At 34.2% G+C, this 21,225-nt stretch overlaps 3 protein-coding genes across 4 annotated transcripts in view; 2 read left to right on the top strand and 1 right to left on the bottom strand.

Moving 5' to 3' along the window:
• Positions 1-2,882: 2,882 nt before the first annotated feature.
• On the top strand, positions 2,883-8,996 carry LOC102577577 (phosphatidylinositol synthase). The gene is given in 10 exon segments (NM_001288313.1): positions 2,883-3,015; positions 4,491-4,575; positions 4,656-4,705; positions 7,879-7,918; positions 8,056-8,100; positions 8,195-8,260; positions 8,391-8,505; positions 8,590-8,646; positions 8,739-8,837; positions 8,940-8,996. Coding segments are annotated over 10 exon segments (672 nt in total). The 5' UTR covers positions 2,883-2,954; the 3' UTR covers positions 8,994-8,996.
• A 656-nt stretch (positions 8,997-9,652) lies between these two features.
• Positions 9,653-15,432, bottom strand: LOC102598080 (uncharacterized). The gene is made up of 2 exons (XM_006356955.2): positions 15,000-15,432; positions 9,653-10,628 (listed from the first exon to the last, which is right to left on the bottom strand). Exons 1-2 carry the CDS (start codon positions 15,300-15,302, stop codon positions 9,786-9,788), a joined length of 1,146 nt encoding a protein of 381 aa, XP_006357017.1. The 5' UTR covers positions 15,303-15,432; the 3' UTR covers positions 9,653-9,785.
• Positions 15,433-16,696: 1,264 nt separating this feature from the next.
• Positions 16,697-21,225, top strand: part of LOC102597573 (protein arginine N-methyltransferase 1.5) — a 30,156-nt gene continuing 25,627 nt past the window's right edge. Inside the window, exon 1 of one of the 2 annotated variants that reach the window (XM_006356953.2) lies at positions 16,697-16,947. In XM_006356953.2, coding sequence (XP_006357015.1) covers positions 16,810-16,947 — 138 coding nt within the window. In that variant the 5' untranslated portion in view covers positions 16,697-16,809. The remainder of the gene's footprint in view (positions 16,948-21,225) is intronic. The other variant, XM_006356954.2, reaches the window with a different exon arrangement.

Raw genomic sequence — 21,225 nt, 5'->3', positions numbered from 1 at the left:
ATAATTTTATTCTTGCATCATTTTTTACAGTATATTAAAAGGTATATATAATATATAAATATAAATGCCTCTATACAAGCCTTTACAACCTGTTACAGGTGTAGATTCGTATACATAATTTAATTGCCTCTATTTTCTAAAAAAAAAAAAAAAAGATTAAAAGAGTTCCATATTCTCCTTTATTATTACCTTTGATTTATTTTGTTTCTAGAAGGACATATACAATTTGTTAAAATATATAAACAAATAAATAAAAATAGTCAATACTAATATTTTAGATTATTTTTTTTGATAACTCAATGTTTGCAAACAATTTATTATGCATACTTTGATTAACTCACATATATTTATCACCTATCACTAACAAAAGATATCAAATAATTCTATCTGTTCAAACTATGACATATCATAATTCATTTGATAAATAATAAAGTCGTAAACTTTATTTTATGAAAGTTCAAATATATTAATAGTAATGTAGCATAATTTTTTTGAAAAGAAAATTCGATTCGATGTAGATTGATTATTTAATATTTGCTTTCTTTTTGGAAAGATTTCGTCCATTAGTTTGTAAACAATTGGTATAATAATAATAATAACAACAACTGCTTTATTCCTAAGTTAAATAAAGTTTATAAGGTGCTATACCTTAGAAAAAGTTCAAGTTACCAAGAAAGAAAATGCTATAAAAAATATTCACATACCGATTAAATATTTATTCGTATAGATGTTTATACTATATTATTGAATGCTTTGTCTGTGTTTGAAATATATAATTATCACTTAATCATAATTAGTTAATGTATATTTTCTTAAATTACTTAACTATAATAAGTTATAATTTGATGCAAGATATTAATCTTAATTTTTAGTTATTCATATATCAGTCATTAAGTCTATTTGTTTTCAATGTCAGAATATTAATTATTAAGTGTGTTTCTTTTTCTTAGTTTACAATGACTTGATGGGTCTGAATGATTAAAATCTATAACAAAGTCTTAATATCATTAAGATATCTATTTAAGAATTTCTACAAAGATGACAGTTCACCGCTACTCCATCTACTTTCACCCACCACCCACAACCATCATTTCAATCACAACTACGACTATCGTCAATCACCACCACCTGCCATCTACAACCATCATCCTCAACCCAACTACAACCACCACTCGTCAATTGCCAGTCAATCTTCATCACAAATAGTCATCATTTACTATCATCACCACCAATCATTATTACATCCATTAATTACTGTCGATAATTACTACCATTAGTTAACATTATATATCACTAACCGCCATTATCTTCACCATCAATATCATTTCACTACTTGTTATCAGCCTTACCAACAACCACAGTTAACCACTACTATCAATCACTATACCATAAGATACTACCTACAATCATCATCAACAAACACCATTCCAAATAAATGTCTTAATCTTAATAAAAACAAATGAGATCTAAATATCTGATTTGGATCATTTTTTACTCGCACGTTGAGATTCAGTATTTGAAAATCAAATAACAATAAAAACTTACTCGTAAAAAGTATTCACACCAAATTATATTAATTTATTATTTTTAAATAAATTAATGTGATGAGAATGAATATTACTTAATTACAACCAAGCAATAAATATATTTACAAATATTGACATTTGATGTAACTATTTTGTGAATTTCAGTATTTATGATCATAAATTCACTTAAAAAGGGACATCATAATTATTAATTACATATTAAATACACCATTAAAATTATTTATTATAATAAATAAATTTAATTTAATATAATTCACTTTGATTAAATATAAAATAAAACTCAAATAGAAATAAACTCACAAAAATGTTAAATTCAAATGGTGGAGGATTATATGTTTAATATTTGTGCATCCTAATTTATATAATTCGCTTCGATTAAATATAAAATAAAATAAACTTAAAAGTTAAAAAATTATAATCTAAAAAATATTTATGTAATTAAAAATAAAATATATTTTATAAATTGGAATGAAAGTAATACAAATATCAATAATAGTTATTGTAAAGTACTAAATATTATTTTATTCTTAATTAGAGGTCCACTATTATAAAGTCACATTTTACCCGCTAACTAGATAAATCATGTGGGAAGCAATCAAATTTAATCGATACTCAATATGAATATCAAACATCAGGTAGAAAGCATTAAAACAAAATAGGAAACAACAATACTATATTTTGTGTGATTTCATAAATAAAGTTCGAAGAAGATGAGATATACGCAAATTTTATCTCTACCTTGAATAAGGATAGATAGACGTTTTCCGGTAAAAAACCACCAATGATCATTTCTTGACTATAATTTGTTGGGTATGCATCTTTGACCCGTTTAGACGTCAAGGCCCAACTTAGAGCTAAAAGACTAACACCTTGTTTGGATGGTTGTTATCCGTCACATTGTATTGTATAGTTAGTTTAAATATATTGTTTGTTTTAATTGTTACGTAAATTTTATTGTATCGTGTCATTTAAATTCATCGTTAGGTAAATGAAAAGACTCATTCTATGGAATGACCGATTTGGTGTGATCGTGTTGTTACCTTGATATTTTCTTCTTATTTTATCTTTATTTATTAATTAATAATTATATTTCTCTTTTTCCCTACCTTTTCATAGTATTTGTTTTTCTTATAGATTTATCATTCAAATCATACATATATAATATTATATAATGATGAAAAATCTATCCATATTCATAGGATAAAATATAACACAATATGATACATTATGAAACAAGGTAACAACCGTCCAAACAAAGTGTTGAAAAGTATTTTAAAATGAGAAAAGAATATTTCGCTGGTTTTTTCTATAAGTTTTTTTGTTTTTTGTTTTTGCGTAGATCGGAAGGCCATCATTTTCAATCCAATTCCCGCCGATCAGAGTTCCGGTGAGAACAATCGTTCGAAGATGGCCGGGAAATCCAAACCTAAGCCGTTGAATGTTTACCTTTATATTCCGAATATCATCGGTGAGTTCTCTTTCGAAATTTCTGTTTGAATACTCTCACTGATATTCGCCTTTCAGCTCGGAAGTATTGTATCCGTTGATTTATCTTTTTTGTGAAATTTTGATGTATTGGAGAACCGAAATAATGAACTGGAAAGCAGAACGGAGTTCTGTGTTTTGTTTGTCGAAAGCAATGTTGCGTAATTTTGGTTCTTATCCCTGAAATTTCGGCTGTTTTGAATTTATTTTTCTATTCCGAGACAATATTTATCTTATTTTTTATATTGTTAGCAGTAATTTTTTGATGTTTCATAATGTTGATGGAGATTTTGTTAGAATCTCTTTTTCTGGCAATCATGATTTATGTCTATTTTTTTTCAAAAGAGGTCGGTGATATTCGGAATAATATAACTACGGAAAGTTGTTTGGTGATGCTAGATGCTAGTGTTTCTCGTGGAACACTAACGCAAACCTATTTGGATTTGTTGGAACTATTTTTTTTAACAAATATACAAGTTCTGGATGTTATGTTAGGCTTTCCATATTATTTGTTATGTCCTATTTGCTGCTGTATTTGCCTTTTCAACTGCTTTATTATTTGTTACTTGAGCGGAGGGTCTTTTGGAAACAACCTCTCTATCTTCATGAGGTAGCTTCACGAGGTAGGGGTAAGGTGTGCGTACCCTCTAACCTCCTAGATCTCACTTGTGGGAATACATTGGATATGTTGTTGTTGTTATTGTGTATACAAGTGATGGAAATGAAATTGGCTTTGTTTTTTAAAGCACTTCCCTAGTTCCCTTCCATTTTGTGTTTGATTTTCATTTTCTTACACCTCAATTCCTCTAATTTTTTGTTCTCATTTGTTCACATAAGAGATACTTTGCTGCACTGCAAGTTCTTGTGCTCTACTGAAATTAGGAAATTAGTTCATTATTCTTCTTCATGATGCTCTTGTGGTGGTCTTATTAACCAAGTATAACCAAGTAACAAGCTCTATTTATGTAGTTATGGATTTCTTTTTTCTGAGAATGAAAAAAAAAAAGAAAATAAGAAAATCCTTGTGGATTTTTATCAATATCAAACTTCACTTTCCATGAGGATGCCAAGCATTTAACTTCCACTATTTCTTTTTTGGGATTTTTCATTTTTCCTGTAACCTTCTTGCACTATATTGTTTGCGCATTTTTCCTGTGACATCCTTGCTTAATTCGGCCATAATGAATTGCTTTATTTGTCTGTGTTACTTTCAACTGCTCCAGTCTGTATATATTTCTCTTCCTCTTATATTCATAGATGTTTTGATAGTTTATTCATGTATCTTTGTTATATATATTCAATATTGTATATTTTGATTTGAGATTACTGTCAACTTTAGTAGAACTGAGAAAAAGAACTCTGTACAAACAAATGCCACTTAAGTAACTCTTCGGATGTTAAAGTGGGTATATAGATATGTTGTGCTGAATTGGTTGTTACATATGTTGTTGGATGCAGGGTACCTGAGAATTTTGATGAATTGTGTTGCATTTGCTGTTTGCTTTGTGGACAAAAAGCTATTTTCACTTCTGTATTTTGTCAGGTGAATTCCCTTGATATATGATTTTTTGGGGAGGAGTGTATGGAAGTGGGATTGTTGGTTAATGGAGTTTTTTTTTCCAGTTTCGTCTGTGATGCTTTGGATGGTTGGTTTGCTCGTAAATTCAATCAAGGTAAGAGGTTTCCTCATTTTATGTTTGATCGATACTATTTCTTCTAGGTGCGTGATAGTCTCAGTCCTTGATTTGTAAATGACAGGAGTCTAAATGCCAAAGTGACTAGGTCCAATTTTTGTCGCAATTCAGACAAGGTGTTGCAAATTTTTGGAAGTAAAACTTATATATTCAGAAACTCCATAAAGAGTACTACGAAATACATTTTTTTATATATATGTTTAAGAGATTTAGGGAATAGTCAATAACAAAATTGTTGACTTGCAAAATAGTAATTTTGTCATATAAAATGGACAAATGGGGTTTTGGATTTGTAGCCTGACCCTGACTAACATTGTGGTTAGAAGTGTGTTCATATTTGAAGAACACATGGAAGCAAGTCGTATTTTGAGCAAATAGACTATTCCTCATTCTACTTTTAGCTCTCTGCTTGGGAGAACAGTTGTAAGAAAGAAAAGAATTCAGAAATGGAGCAGTTATTAATACTGCACATATTCTTCTTTATTTTGGGAGGGGTTGGTATCTAATTTGAGATATATTTTTAACCAAAAAAACAACTATTAATATACCTTATATGAAGCAGAATGCTGCTGTAATCTTGTAGGCGAAAAGGGACGAATACCTTAGATTCAATGGGTCCGCTGGATAAATCTTCTATATCAATTAGTGTCCTGTTCAAGTTATCAACATCCTTTTCACAATCAGCTCTACACCTCTTCACTCCCATTGCCATCCTCTGTATTACTTTCCATTTTGCTTCACTTCTTCTCCCTTCCATGCACCTATTCCATATTGTTTTCCCCCCTAAAAACCTTAGCTTTCTCTCCTCCCGCTTTTAATACTAGTAGGTAGTAGCCATATGGAGCAGGGGAAAGAAGTTGCCAGCAAGGGAGATAAGTCACAGGATAATGTTGCCATAATAGCTTATTAAAAGAGCTACACTTACCTTAAATAACATCTGCAAGGAGGATCAAGTTAGTTAAGCAGCCTAGATTCTGAAATTGGCAATGACATAAAAAGAAATGTAGATCTTGATTGAGAAAGAGTAGGAGTGTAGCGAAATCCTGAACTGAGTTTGTTGCTAGAATACTAGGGGATTGGCGTAGTGGAGGTGGTGCAGTCTAGCATACTAAGCTACCTGAAAACTGAACTGCTACACGTGACTGAGTCATAACTCTGAGCTGAAGACGACCAAGATCTTATGAGTATTATTGTAGCTAAAAGCCTAAAATTGGTGCCGTTTGACTTCTATTCTCAGCATGCATTTATCGGCCAAGCATGACCAGGGAAAACCATGGTGTCTGATGAGTCCTGGAGATTTGATGAAATGAGACTGTGAGGACCCAGCATTGATCTTGTACACCAGTGGTTCAAAGGGGGAAACCAAAAGGAAAAGAAATATTAGCTCAATCCAAAATGTTAGGAGATGCTGGGAATACAATTCAGCTGACCAATTTCTGTAGTGTCTACCACTTTATCATGTCCATGATCACTCTTGCTTCCCCTGAGTTCTTGTGAGAGGAATTTGACAGATATGGTATGAGTCTCATCCTGCAGATGGGACTAACACTGATAATTCATAAAAGGTGTACTGGAGTTCCTACTATGCATACACGACTAATACAAGGTTATGAAGCAAGTGCAACTTTTACTTCGGCAGCAAAGCTCTTGCATCTTGTGATGTATGGCTCCTCTGCACCTCCTTTGCCCGTCACACAGCAATGGGAACAATTACTGGGCATCAGTTAGTAGAATGTTATGGCATGACTGAGTTCGATGGCATATGTAATCCCATTGGCGGGAAACACAGAGGAGGTACTGTTGGCAAGCCCTTTTCAGCTGTACAGGCTAATATATTCTTGAATAATGAGAGTGGTAGCGACAAAACCGGAGTTAGGGAGCTTTGCATTAAGGGTCCATCGTTCAGAAATATTGGAAGCTACCTGTGCTAACTTGGCAATAATTTTCCAATGATGGTGTTTTCAAGACTGGAGGTGCTGTTAGAGTGGATGAAGATGGATATCCCATGATTTTGGGATGAACTGATATTGATACTATCAAGTCAGTGGATACAAGTTAAGTATTGAAATTTGAAGTAGTTCTGTTGGAGCATCCATGTTGGTGTTAAGATTACCTGGCAAAGACTATGGTGAAGTGGTGTGAGTAATTGTTGTCCCTGACACTGAGCTCAAAGAAAGAAAATTGAGGAATTAAAACTTGTACCAAGGCAAGAACTTTCGGAATGTGCAAAGGAGAGATTGCCACGTATAAGATACCTAATCTGTTGTCTGTGTGGAACACTTTCTTGCAAACTATGGGGAAGGTAAAAGTAACGGAGCTGAAGAGAAAGCTGTCTCTGAGGACCCACAATAAGTTAAAATAGTCAGCAATTGCCTAGAGGTCAAGTATTGAATAAAGATTATGTGTTACGGCGACAGTGAATAAAGGCAACCCTCCTTTATCTGAGATTAGAACAGGCTACAGTTTTTCAAATTCAGTTAGGCAGAGATGAAAATATTCCTTAGATTAAGTAGTCTATAATGGATCTATTCGAGACTATATATTGCTGGTTTAGAACATACATGAATGTTTGACATTTTCTGTTTACATATTCTAAGTGTAACCAAACACAGTATAGAAGTATGGTATTATTGGACAGTTGCAATATGCATTGAGGAACTTCTATCTACTCCACTTCTGCCCTTCTCCTTCACAATTTACACACGCACCCCTCTTTAAAAGGTAAACATTTGTATATCTTTCTCGGCCTTTTGGCTAAGATAGGTGTAGTATCTGTTCTTATCAGTTTAATATCTAATATGTGGACCATCGTTCCACACAATATTAGCTCAATTTTTAAGGGGGGGGGGTAGTCTGTTAAGGTAGCTTGCTAGCTGGGCTTTTGCATGTTGCCCATGTGCTGCTCTACAGCACAGGCCTGGTGCACCCCACTAAATCTTTCTGGAGTTTAAGTTATTGGTTACTGGTGACATGTGGTCCAAAATTTTATACAGGTTAATAACTTCATTAAAAAAAAGAAGGTTATAGACGATAATAGTGTCTATCATCTGTGAGTTTGTATTCTTGTTGTCTGGCTTTGATAAAACTATATCTGAATTTCATATGCAAGACCCGCCATATATTTGATTGTCAATTTTCCTCTCTGGATTCAGCTTCAACATTTGGGGCTGTTTTGGACATGGTGACAGATAGGTAGTGCCACATTTCTAACCCTCAACTTTAATCCCTGCCCCAAAACCCTTGTGGTTGAACATTTAATGCACAGACCTTGCTTTCATATTAGGACTCAAATCTGTTTTTTTGTTTATGTGGGCTGTATGATTTTTCAGGGTTAGCACTGCCTGCCTGCTGGTTATTCTTTCACAGGTTTATAGGTATCTTCATCAACTCTTGTCTGCGTAAGCTTTTGCACTGTTAAAGTTCTGGCATATTTAAGATTTATTTCCTCCTGTGTCTTCCTGCTTTCAGGCCTGGTTTAGTTTTTTTGTCGTTGCTTGCACTTGATATTTCCAGCCATTGGTTGCAAATGTATAGGTAATTAACTCTCCAATAGCACATATCATTTAGGCAAAGATTGATTCTGCTTTGTGTTTTCTGTTGTAATGTGTTTAGACGTCTGATTATCATGTTTTCTCAACTGAGTTTTCTGGAAAAATTATTGCAGTACCTTTTTAGTAGGAAAGACGAGTCACAAAGATGTCAAAGACAGCAGCAGCTGGCTATTCAGGCTTTATTATGGAAATAGGATGTTCATGGGCTACTGCTGCGTGTCATGTGAGGTAACTATCTCTATCAATTCTGGAAAGCTGAGAAATTCTTCATGTGCACACAATTGTTATCTGATTTTAGTTCTTATTTACCAGGTTCTTTATATTACATTGTTCCTTCTTGCAAGGAAAGAGACTGAAAGTCTTATCGATGTAAGATCTCAGCTATTATGATTTTCATATCTTTCTATTTTTGTTGCCTGTGTTTAAGAAGCTCATTGACAGTTTCTGCATTTCATATCTAGGTTCTTGTAAATACTGCCACGGCAAGTTGGATTTATCTCATCTTGCTTGCTCTTCTTCTGTTCGGATGGGCAATCAAGCAATTTGTTAATGTTATACAGGTAGATAACTACTAGCTATGCTAGTTTTTGATAGCCCATGTAATATCTTATTTGCCTTGTGTAAAATGATGTTCTCAATATGACAATTATCTTCTGGTTCAGATGAAAACCGCGGCTGATGCTTGTGTGCTGTATGACATGAACAAAAAACAGTAGCACTGACATAGACGTAAAACAAGAGGCTTCTGCAATAATGTTTTTCTGGACAGTGCATTTTGGTTTTCTGTATACCGCGTTATAGTCACACATTCAATTGTCCTTCCAGGTAGAAGCTTCTTTGGTGATGACTTGAATTGGGAAGTTCTTTGATGCATCCATTCTGTAGGAAATGATCTGAGATTTTCAACTAACAACTGCTTATGGCCTAAGACCCTAATCATGTGTGTCATTTCTCCCTCGTCGTTGTGCCTAAAGTTGGATATGATTCTAACGGTGCCTTTGTTGTCGATTTTTTGTTTTTGGTTTGTTTAGTTGGAATGTACATACTCTTTGGCATATCATAGTGATTTCAATTTACGAATAGCCATTGGATTTTGTCCCCTCTTGGTTCAGTAACTTTGGTTTCGATGATCAATATTTAATATTTTGTAGTTTTGATCTTGTTGTCTCCAATTTAAGTTACTACTCTTTAATAACTTTAGAATCAATCTGGTATTGAAACGGGGAAAGACTCTCATTTATACTCCTCGCATTTGCGATTGCAACCAAAGATCATATGATTTTTAATGCTAATTGTGTCAAGTCAAAATAAGACAAACAAATTGACAGACAAAGAAACATGAGTTAGAAACTTGCAAATAGGAAGAGAATGAAGATAAACAAATGAACAACTTGAAGATATCATTAATAATGCTACAAGATGAATCTTCAATCAAAAAATATAATCTCAAAAAAAATAAAATACATTACCTAATATTGAAGATAAACAAATGAAACGCCGGATTGCGATTAGTATAAGCTAAAACCAAAAAATTGGCTGATGATTATAGCAAGGCCTAAACCAATTGCAATAAGGGAAGAAGCCCAAGTGAGTTTTTCAGTAATTCTAGGAACTCTATCTTTCAGTGCCTGACTACATGAGCCTATAAACACAGTATAGCTACCCATTGCCATAACAGTTCCAACCAAGAACATACCCAAGAAGGCCGCACCAGCCAACCGAGAAGGCAAAGCAAGAGCTGGTAGGATTATCAGCAGCGCGTCAGGTTGCAGCCCGTGGACAATGCCAGTTGCAAAGGTTGTGAACCCCACTTTCTTCTTCTTCCCGATAACTGGAGTGTTAATGCCTTCGTATACACTAACATCACTATCACCATTTTCCAGGGCAACAAACTGGGAATTAATTTCAGATGCTTCTTTAATTCCCATTGCTCCGATAACAAGAAGGGTGAAGCCTACTACTCTTGTTCCCCATGTACGAATAACTTCAATGTGGAGTCTGTCCTTTAAGAGCAGAAACAACAGGCCAAAAATCAACTGCCCAGCATCATGACCACAACCCCAGAGGGCTCCCACTGCCGCACTCTCCATCCTTGTGCGGCCTATCGACAAAGGAGCCAAAGCAGCAAGATGGTCAGGACCTGATAGGGTGTGTAGGCAACCAGCAAAGAAACCAGTCCATGCACTGCTTAGTAATTCATTACGAACAAATCGACTCCCCAGTGCTGCTGCAGCCGGTCCACCAGCCTTAGCTGCCGCTTGGAAACTAGCAAAAGCTGGTGAAACAATGACCGGATGGATGAGCATAACAAACACGGCCGACAGAAGAACTATGGTACTTGCAGAAAGGACCTGAATGAAATCATATAAAACAAAAAACATGCTGAGGAAAAAAAACAAGTTTGTTATAGAAGTAAACTGCAATGCATGGACCATCAGTGACCTTTTATAGTCAGTTACCTCGCGCTATGAAGTTCAATGTATGCTATGCAGCTGAATAAGTTATAAAGTTATGTGGTATCATTGAAAAACTATATACTGAACATTTTTATTTTACACGGCAGCAAGGTGAACCGTTCTGTAAACCCGGGTTCAACTTCCTAGTGTTTTATCCAACAGGTTTGACAAGTGTGTGTGCTGATTATGCTAAAAAGCTCTCTACTACTGGCATCATTTTGACGTCGGTATTGCACTTTCATAGTGTTATTTAACTGTTTCTAACTTTCAACAACAACATACCCAGTGTAATCCCATAAGGGGGTCTGGGGATGGTGATGTGTTTGCAGCCTTACCCCTACCTTGTGAAGGTAGAGAGGTTGTTTCTGATAGACCCTCGGCTCAAGTGAAGCATATAGAAAATAATGGATAAAAAGGTATGTTTCTATTTGAACAGACAGCTGTTGAATATAAACTAGTTCCATATAGAGAGGAATAACCACTTGTAAATCAATAAACATTCTCACAAAAGGCTCATAAGATAAGAAGACCATACAATAAAGATGACCATAGAATAAAGATAAGAAGACCATACAATAAATTGTTGCAAAGACCCCACCTTCGTCCTTTTGTATAAGTAGCAAGTTCAATCCTTAAGGCTGCGATATTTAATATTATTTTTCGTCTTTTTTGATTGCCAAAAGATTATTTCTCTTCTCTGCTTTCATTGTTGAAAAATAGTCACAAAATTGAAAAACTGTGCTGCATATCCATTTCCACATATCATTATCGATCATAAAACAAAATATATCCATTTCCACAGACCATTCAAATGACATTCTTCTATCAAAAAAACCTTCACACTTTTGTGACAACTTGAGGGTCTAGTAATTTAACCCATGGAGAGAACGTATTTCCAAGTATTTATTTTAAAACTTATTGAGGTAAAGTTGCAAAATATGCTCAGTGGTGACTTTTGATTTTGTGTTTCTACTTTTTTTGCTATTTTTTTTTCCAAATAATTTGATTGGTTTTATTTGAACAATGGTAAAGATTGAGTTATATTGCCTTTCTCAATGCTACGACTTTGGAAAGACTATCTGTGTTTTACTGTTTCAAATAGTAGATAAAAATTCCATAGATCAAATGTAAATGGCAAATAAAGTAGAGGAATAGTTGGGTAAAATTTTCATTGTTTTTATTTAAGAACATAACTCCAATATTGAATTTAATGCTAATGGAGTATGCCTGAGCATACAGCAGATCTACTTAGTTGCTGGATCAGCAGAGGGGGGAGAAAATCTAAGAAAAAGTGGTGGAGTATAATACCATCATGCATTTGGTGGTGTATTTGGAAAGAAATAAATAGCAGATGCTATGATAACAAAGCTAATTCAATAGAGAAAGTCAAATGGAACTGCTTGACTACTTTTTATTTTTGGTGTAAAGAGGAAGTGATAGAAGAAGCTGCACAAATTTTGGATTTTATAGGCACTTTGTAATATATTAGCCTTTTTGTTTTTCCTCTTGTTGGAAACCAATTTTTGGAGGTCTCCAGCATATCCTTAATGCTGATGAATACAACATTATCTTTATCAAAAAAAAAAAGATGTACCTTTACAGTACTTTCCAAATTGAATCTGGCAAAAGGATATAAGCCAAATCATCCCTAATATCAAATGCTTCATGAGGATTGAGATCAATACATGGAAAGTTAAAAAAAAAAGAACCAAAAAATTATGTCCAAAGTGCTATGTATTTTTCTTCTATTTATAGTACATACACTATCTCAGAAAATATCTCCATGGGGTAACTCAAAAATAGAGCATTTAAAGATAATTCAATCCTTGTAAGGAGATTCATTTGGTTTGTATTGCAAAATGGTGGCAAATTCGTCAGCCGTCAATTTAATTGAGTCTAAGTGGGTCAACTAGTTTTTGAATGAAAGGTGAAACAGTTCTGCACCATAATTGCAATTACAGAAATGCAGGAAACAAGCAAAAGCCTGTAGAAAGCACACTGACCTACTCGCCATTCGGTACTGATGCGAGAACTTCGTCAAGTTTAAGAATGTAATAACTCATTTGACAGCATACATCATTGTGATGAGTGCATTTTATGCTTTTCAAGTACCCAAATGATCTGTCCCCATAAACCAGGCAACAAAAACACCTCATAAGCAAATAGTAGAACCTAAAATTGTTAATCAGCATTTTGAATTCTACCCAAGTCAACAGTATGACATAGCAATCATGTTCTAAGAAACTAGCACTTAGTATTATTGATCTCAAGTATTCCGCACCAATTAACAAGCACAGATTTGGCACAACAACCACGGATAAAACCAAATTAGCGAAAAAGGATGCTTAAAAACTATAATGTAACTTTCCCTGTCCAACACAAGAAGAAGCAAACTAGGGGCCCCAGAAACCAGAATGCATTAACAAAATCAGGTAATGAATGTGTTCCATTGGCACTGAGAGTGAGAGCTAATCCCTTCTAAAGTTGGTATATCCAAATTGTGTAACTGTGTAAGGTCCAGCAAAAGAAATGACCAGCTAAGATGTTTTTTTCTGGTTACAGAAACCACTGATCTAAATGCAAAATCTACCAGAAAGCTCTTCAAATACTTCATAAGATTTTAATGAAGATGAAATATCCAACAAACTTGAAGGCATGAATACTACATTTACAAATGTTTCATCACTATAAAGATTTTATTATCCCTTCTGCTATCATTCCTAACACCAGCTTAACTGCAAACTTAGTTTTCTTCCTGAGATTCAAAGATGCTGAGACATATCCTCCACAAAAAAGAAATGGAAGTCCACGAATGGCTAGAAAACGGATTGCAGCTTAACTGTGATCATAGTTATCTTCCTGCGATATTTTATCTCATTGAGAGATGCTTGGGTATATACTTGCAAAAGAGAGGCAATACCATGAATGGGTTTGCACATAAGTTGCAGTTTAACTGCAATCTTACTTTTCCTCCTTTGATTTTATTTCAAGATGTTAAATCTCAAATTCATTAAGTGCTATGCTCAAATCAAGATGAGAGTTACTTGTCTCCCTGAGACTTACGTCAAGTTTGAATCCCAAATTCTTAATCACCACTATCAGACCATGAGACGACCACATGACCACTTCTTGATACAGCGCTTTTGACAAAATTGTGGGTTATATAACACCCAAATCAAAGGGTTGGTTCACTTTCTAATTTAAAATCTTTAATGAACCAAAGGAGTCCGGTCACTTTCTACTTTAAACTTAAGAAAACCACTGCTAATCAGAAAGCACACCAACACCTTATACTTCTAGTTTTCACAAATAGAAGTAGTCTTCTAGAACTAGAGTTGAATATGGAAATAGATGCAATTATTCAAACTAAAGCATCAATATATATTTGACTAGCCTTCTACAAAGTTCAAATGTAATTGTTTTAGCTTATTTAGGCCGTTTATCGTATTCTTTTGTTCCATATGGCCCTTTCTCTTTTTTTTTTTTTTTTTTAAAAAAAAATCAAAAAAAAAGACCGGCCTAACCAAACAACGGACACCCTTAATGTGAGACTTCTAGTCATTTGGTCTACGTGCGCCACTCTTCACTTGAAAATGATCTAGAAAACATCATTAAAAAGCAAAAAATGACATTAAATTAAGCTTTATCCTAGTTAACTGGAATTTTAAAAAAAATGGATATTCGGGTCCCACCAACAGGGATACCAAGTAACTTTGTCCACCACGGCAATGGACGGATGGAAAGAACCACCTAGTGTTTTTTTGTCTCCGCTGAGAATTGAACCTGATGCTTCACGTGTGCTGCACTAGAACAATTATGTGGATATCTTACATGAATTAATTGAGCATGGATGCAAAAATTAATACTTGGTCCATCCCATTTTGTTTTGACATTTTTTGCTTATGGCAATGTATATCAATCAATGATCCAGTATGGAATTTTATGGAATTTAGAAGCGAATGGGACTATTAAATTCAATTTTCTGAATTAAATTATAGAAATTATAGTTTGCTATTTCTAGCACCAAAATCAACAACAACAAAGTACCCAGTGTAGGGTATGGGTAAGGCAGAGGGTACGCAGACCTTACACCTACACCTACCTCAGAGGTAGAGACGCCATTTTCGATACACCCTCAGCTCAAGCAAAAAAAAGTCTAACTTAACAAAAGAAAAAAATACATTTTTATCTATACCAAAATAAAAATTTGAATCTAGTCAAAATGAACAGTTTAAAACTTTTTGGAAAGACAAGATTATTCATTACCTTGTTTTGCTGAGATATCCTTTCACCAATCAGCTTGAGAAAATGGGTCTTCGACCCGGATCCATATGCAGAACCCGGAAATACAAATGGGTTTTTCTCATACCCATTTTGGGTTTCGGGAAATGATGAAGAATCATGGCAGCACTTGATGGATAACGATTTGACTCGACGCGACTCAAGACGCAACAGTGAAGGGAGCTTAAAATCTACATGACGAATTCTAGTGGGAAGAAGAGGATGAGAAGGATTTTGGTGATGGAGTTTAGAGGGAAATGGGGTTGTTGAATAAATGAGTTTCTCCATAACAATGGCGACTTTGAACTACACAATTTTGCCCAATTTTACTCTGTATTATCTTCTCCCTTCCTTCTCTGTAGCTTTACAGAAATTTGCAGGAAAGAGAGAGGAAGTTGGGTTGTTTGAGTTTGGTATGAAAGTGGATAAATAGCAATTTTTAAATTCATATTTTATTTTATAGAAATAAATATCAAAAACACACCTACACAAATCATTAGTTTCGTTTTTAAATTACTGGCAGTTTTATAAATACCTCTCTATTTGAATAACTAACCTTATATACACTTCTGAATTTCCGATATATAATATAACATAACAAGTGGTCTCAAACTCTTATATGAGCATAAAACTCTTAATAAAAAACAGAGAGAAGTATTGAAAACACCCCTAACCTTTATAAGAATTTAGGTATGTATTTCACTCATGATGCAAGATTGGATGTGTATTTAATTTCAGTTAGTCAAGTAAATGGATGTTTTTAAGACCGACAATAGTTTGGGGATGAAATTAATAATTCACCCCCGAGTTTAGGGGTATTCTATGTTATTCATTTGGTTTGAATTGATTTTATAGTTTGATTTTGTATAGAGAGCAGTATTGAAAACACCTCTGAACATGATCATCTTTTTGAATCAATTATTGATCATTGAAAACACCTCTTAAACTCAACGCGAATTATTAGTTTCATCTCTAAATTATTGATGTTCTTAAAAACATTTTTTTACTTAACTAACTGAACTTAAATACACTCACGATCTTGCAACATGAGTGAAATACACATGTAAGTACTCGCCAAGTTTAAGCATGTTTTCAACACTTTTCCTCGACTTTTTATTAAGAGTTTCATGCTCCTACATGAGTTTGAGACCATTTGTTGTGTCATGTGGTAGATCGAGAGTGTATCTAAGTTTAGTTAGTCAAGTAAATGAGTGTTTTTAAGACTGTCAATACATAGTTCGGAGACGAAATCAATAATTTACGTCAACTTCAGAAGTGTTTTTAATACTTCTCTATTGTTATTACGGTGATCTTTAATATACTGAAAATAAAATATTTTTTAATCTTCATTTGTGTTCGTTGTGTAATAAAAAAATATAATTTTAAAACTATTTATATATAATTTAAACAAAAAATATATATTACTCCTATTTACGAAACCAATAGTTTGTGTCAAGTTCAAGGTGTTTTCAATACTATAACAAAACCGAAACAGTTAAGATGAATTAAAAAAAGTTTAAATTTGTCTATGAATCATAAAATAATAATAAAATTAACAAAGTACACATTTAAAAAAAAAAAATAACCGATCGAATTGAACAATAACACGTCACATAGAATACCTTCCCTTTCAGCCCGGGTTTGTCAATCTGGTTTTGGTTTCCTTGAAATGATCCGACCCGAGTAAATTCAAAAAAACCCTAGCAAATCCGCCTATATATTAGCTAAAACCTTTACAAAACCCCGCCTTTCGTCTTCACTCTCGAGCTCCTTCAAACGCAGTAGAAGTTGAAAAATGACGCTTGGAGAAAGGCAAGGAGATGAGAAAAATGACTCCAAGTACTGCGGAGTGGAAACGGAGTTCAACGATGACATGCCTCAACTTCTCTCCATCAACATTCATGGCGGATTCGACTTTGTTGTCGCACCATTGGTTAGTAATCTAAGTTTCAGTTCTTTTACCGAGAATTGATCAACCCATTTGTTATCGCATCATTATTTAGTAACCCATAATCCTAAATCTCTATAAAGCACAAAGTATTTAACACTATTAATTTTTTTAAAAAAAAACTATACTTGGATATAATTGATTTAATTTGCAGAATGTGATTAATGGTGACCAATTAGCCAGTCACATACGGGCCTGAATTGCCCAATTTTGCTATGTGTGAATGGTCAGTATGTCACCTACAGTAAGACTAATGGTGTTGTCTAGCCCAATTTTTTGGTGAACTGTGATCTTTGTAAGTTCACTCAGGCTGTCGACATTACATTCCCTTTCCAAATATCAAGACTTGGTTTTCTAGCTGAATAATGATTGGGCAGATATGTGATTTTTTGAGAAATGGAGGAATTTAACGATTGCAATTAGCTAGGCTAATGACAAAGGTTTTTGTCCTCTTTTGCAAGAATAATTTGAGGAATAGACTAGTGGGAGGACTTTCAAATTCCATTATCTTGCATAGGTGATTCAAGTCATCAGGGCAGCAAAGTGGAAAGAGACCGCTAGTGACTTCTCGACATGGGGTTTGGAAGGGGTAGAGGTTAATAAAATAAACTTTGGGGTTTAAAAGGAGAAAGTTAGCAGCTAACATTTTTTTTCAAAAAAAAAATTAGTAGCTAACATTGACCATTGTATGCCAAAAAAAATTAGACATTGTACATTGTTTGACTTGCTATGTGTTTGTCAGTTTGTGTAACAACATATGATTCACATCAACTGGTAATTGCTTGCACATAAATACCAGCTGACATAGCTTATCCATGTTATAATTTTTTGCTATATTTTAGTTTGTGTAGAGATTGACCAAGTGAAGAGATAAACCTGCCCAGCAGCTTTAGGAACCATATTGTTAATGTGGGAAGATGTAATCCTCTCTTCTTAGTAGTATCGAAAAAGTCTCATCTCCTTCTACACCAATTCACGGCATACCTGTATATTGCAACAATTATGCTCTTCCACAAACATACTGGCGCATATTTTCGCACATAAGAATAGATTTAGATGGTGCGAAATGGTCAATGAGGATCCATATTTCAACTTGCTTGGGATCGAGGCGTTTTAGTTGTTTTTGTACTTTTCTACAATTCTCTATCGAAGCCATCTATCAGATACCTAGGTCTCAATTGTGCATACGTATTTCCATCTCGTTCCGTAACACAAGATGACACTTTCACACTTAATCTTCCTTTACCTTAAAGAAAATTCGTCATTAGGCTTTCTCGCCTTTTTGTCGTCTATAAATGGATTTGGAATAAGGAGGGATATATGGTGGGACATTGTATTCGTGTTATGAAGATATTCTTGACTCCCTTAGACAATGTTTGGTTTATTATGATCGAGCACCTTATGTGCGGATATATAAAATCGACCAATTTTTCTCCACCTTGATTTGAAACCCATGTAGTTGGATTGTTACATAAGAAAAATTAGTACACGTGGTAAGCAGCTCTATGGGTTGTTTGGTTACTAGGATTAGAAAAATGATATAAAATACACGATTATTTTATCTCATACTTGATTAGATTATTTTAATCATGGGCTCACCTGTATTGTTGTTTTAATCATGGGTTCTCTTCTTAAATCAAGATTGTTCACTATGAAGGGTATTACCTGTATCTGTTAAATTGTGTGATCACTTCATTTAAAAGTGTAAGCTATTAGAAAGAAGACACTTTTATTAACTTAATCATATCATCAACACACCTACACACCTCCACAAGGTTTGATTCATTTTTAAGGGTCAATCATGTGGATATTTGTTGTGGTAGTGATCCTTGAACATAAGATCTTTGCCTGCTCTAATACATGTTGAATTATTTGACCACCCGTTCTAAAAGATTAAGCTATTAGAGTAGAAGCAAAAAAGCTATTAAAAGGAGCACACTTTTATTTACTTCATTATGTCTTCAACTAAATTAATTGTTTTATTTGTTAATTTATGGTTTGACTTAGAGTTATCAAATGAGAGAAGTGTGGAAAAACATCAAGGTCTTCTAGAAAGTAAGTGCAAAGTGCAATTATGGCGTTGGCTTTAGAAAAGAACCACACTAATTAAGGAAAAATAATAATAAAATATCTCTAGTGCAAGAAAAAGTAATTATAACACTAGTCGCTTATTATTTTCACAAATGAGTTGAAAAAAATTATAATTTAAGGAAACATCTAGTAAAAATCATGTCAATTAAGTTCAATAACCATTTTATATTTTTGATTTAGATGCATAAATGTACTTTAAATTTTCAGTGACTAGTTGTCTTATATTAAATCTAATTTCTTAATTCTAAATTTCTAATGATTAGAAAGATTCAGCCATAATGTTTTAGTGCTTGGTGCCTTCTTTTGAACTAGGTCATCTTTCCAACCTTGATATCACTAAGCTTCAAGGCTTAAACTTGCCTTAAATAGACTTATAACAACACTAGTTTAGTAGTATCGTAGTATCTTATCATAGTGGTCAGAGTCTAGTAAGGTGAGCAATATATTATCATTGTGGCCAGCTTTTAAAAGTTTTAGGTGCATTGTCGGCTAATTACATATGTTTATGATCAAAATCATATGTTATTTGTTGTAGGCTCAACAGTGAGGTGATACTTGTAGGGCTATCATTATTCCTTTATGTTTCAACTACACGTCTAAGTTTCCTTTTTTGATTCATAAATACGCATCTAAGTTTTTCTTTTATCTTGTTCAGTTAACATGTTGGGGTATTGATTTCATGAGAAACATGGGTAAAATCCATGCTCTTTGTATACATAGAACACTTTAGCAACTGTAAGGTTTGACTTGATTTCAGGGGTCATCTGGTTCTTGGTATTGGGCAGGTTTTGAGGGGGGGGGTGTAATTTGGAAGGAGAGGAACTATAGAATTTTGAAGACAAAAGCAATCCTGTGCAGAAAGTCAAGATGAATTGTATACTTTTGTTTCATTTTTGGTGTAAAGAAAACTATGTAGAGGAAACTGGATCACTAGTTGATGTGATAGATTCCTTGTGAAGCAGTTGTCCTAAGCATGTGGGTTTTATGTAATTATAGATAGCACAATTATGGTGCAGATCTCTATATATATACACGCACACACATACATGTTACCAGCTTAAAAAAAAAGTTTTTATTTTGGGGGGGGGGATAAAGTAGTGGCATCATTAGTGTCTATTGGGTTATTTATCATCTAGATTATTTAGTCAAGTAGAACTTTTTTCTTCAATGAGGGGGTTAATTTTATCTCGTGGGTTTGCAATGGAATCCTATTGCTAAGAGTGCAAAAACTCTTACTCCTATGCCGTACCCTTCCCCAACTCCCATCCCTCTTACCTCACCTCCTCTCTGGCCTTCAAAGTTCATAGTCCATATCTACCTGCCTCCTACTTGGTATTCTTTTATAATTTTTTTTTTGAGAAAGGTAACTTGTATTATAAACAAAAGAATACATAAGGAGTATTCTAGTAATACTTACATCCAAAAGTTGCAAAAAGAAAAGAACTCCTATGGAGGTCATAATAACTCTAAAATACTAGAAATATCCTCTGCATCTCGAGGATATTCATGTTTACACCAAAAAAAGAAAAGAACCAGGCAATTCAGCTTCAAATTCTGCATAGAGCAGCTCTTGTTTTTAAAACATCTCTGGTTCCTCTCCATCCATATAGACCACCAAATGCAGGCAGGGATAATCTTCCATCTCTCCCTGTGTCCTGACTGATTCCCATCTCTGTTCCAGCAAGCTAGAGCTTCTTTGATGTTCCTTGGCATAGTCCAACTGATGCCCTTTAAGTTGATGAAAATTTGCCACAACTTCGCAGTCTCTCTACAATGTAGAAAGAGATGATTTATTGTCTCGACCTCACATTCACAAAACCAACACCTAGAACAGATTTGCATGCCTCTTTTCATGAGGTTGTGTTGAGTGAGTGCAGCCTGATTGGCTAACAGCCAAGTGAAACATGCTATCTTGAATGGTATCTTGACTTTCCAAATCATCTTCCAAGGCCATCCACCTATATGAGTACCAGGTCTTTGTGAGCTTCTATAAGCCGAGCCAACTGAAAATCTGCCTTGCTCATCTGGATTCCAAAATAGATTGTCCTCATTTGTGTTTAGATCTTTGCACTGCCCTAGAATGTTGAGTAGCTCAACTATTTTATTGACCTCCCAATCATTTAGATGTCTTCTAAACCTTAGATCCCACCCTTGATTATCTCTCATTTCTCT

The sequence above is a fragment of the Solanum tuberosum genome, unplaced genomic scaffold, assembly GCF_000226075.1.
Source record: "Solanum tuberosum cultivar DM 1-3 516 R44 unplaced genomic scaffold, SolTub_3.0 scf00240, whole genome shotgun sequence".
Taxonomy (NCBI): domain Eukaryota; kingdom Viridiplantae; phylum Streptophyta; class Magnoliopsida; order Solanales; family Solanaceae; genus Solanum; species Solanum tuberosum.
The sequence above is the reverse complement of the archived record's forward strand: the minus strand, read 5'-3'. Positions and strand labels throughout refer to the sequence as shown.

Excerpts from the sequence above, each read along its gene's own strand:
- LOC102598080 (XM_006356955.2), bottom strand. The coding sequence starts at position 15,302 with ATGGAGAAACTCATTTATTCAACAACCCCATTTCCCTCTAAACTCCAT. Across the intron at positions 10,629-14,999 it reads GGATATCTCAGCAAAACAAG|GTCCTTTCTGCAAGTACCAT; the intron begins GTAATGAATAAT and ends GATTTCATTCAG.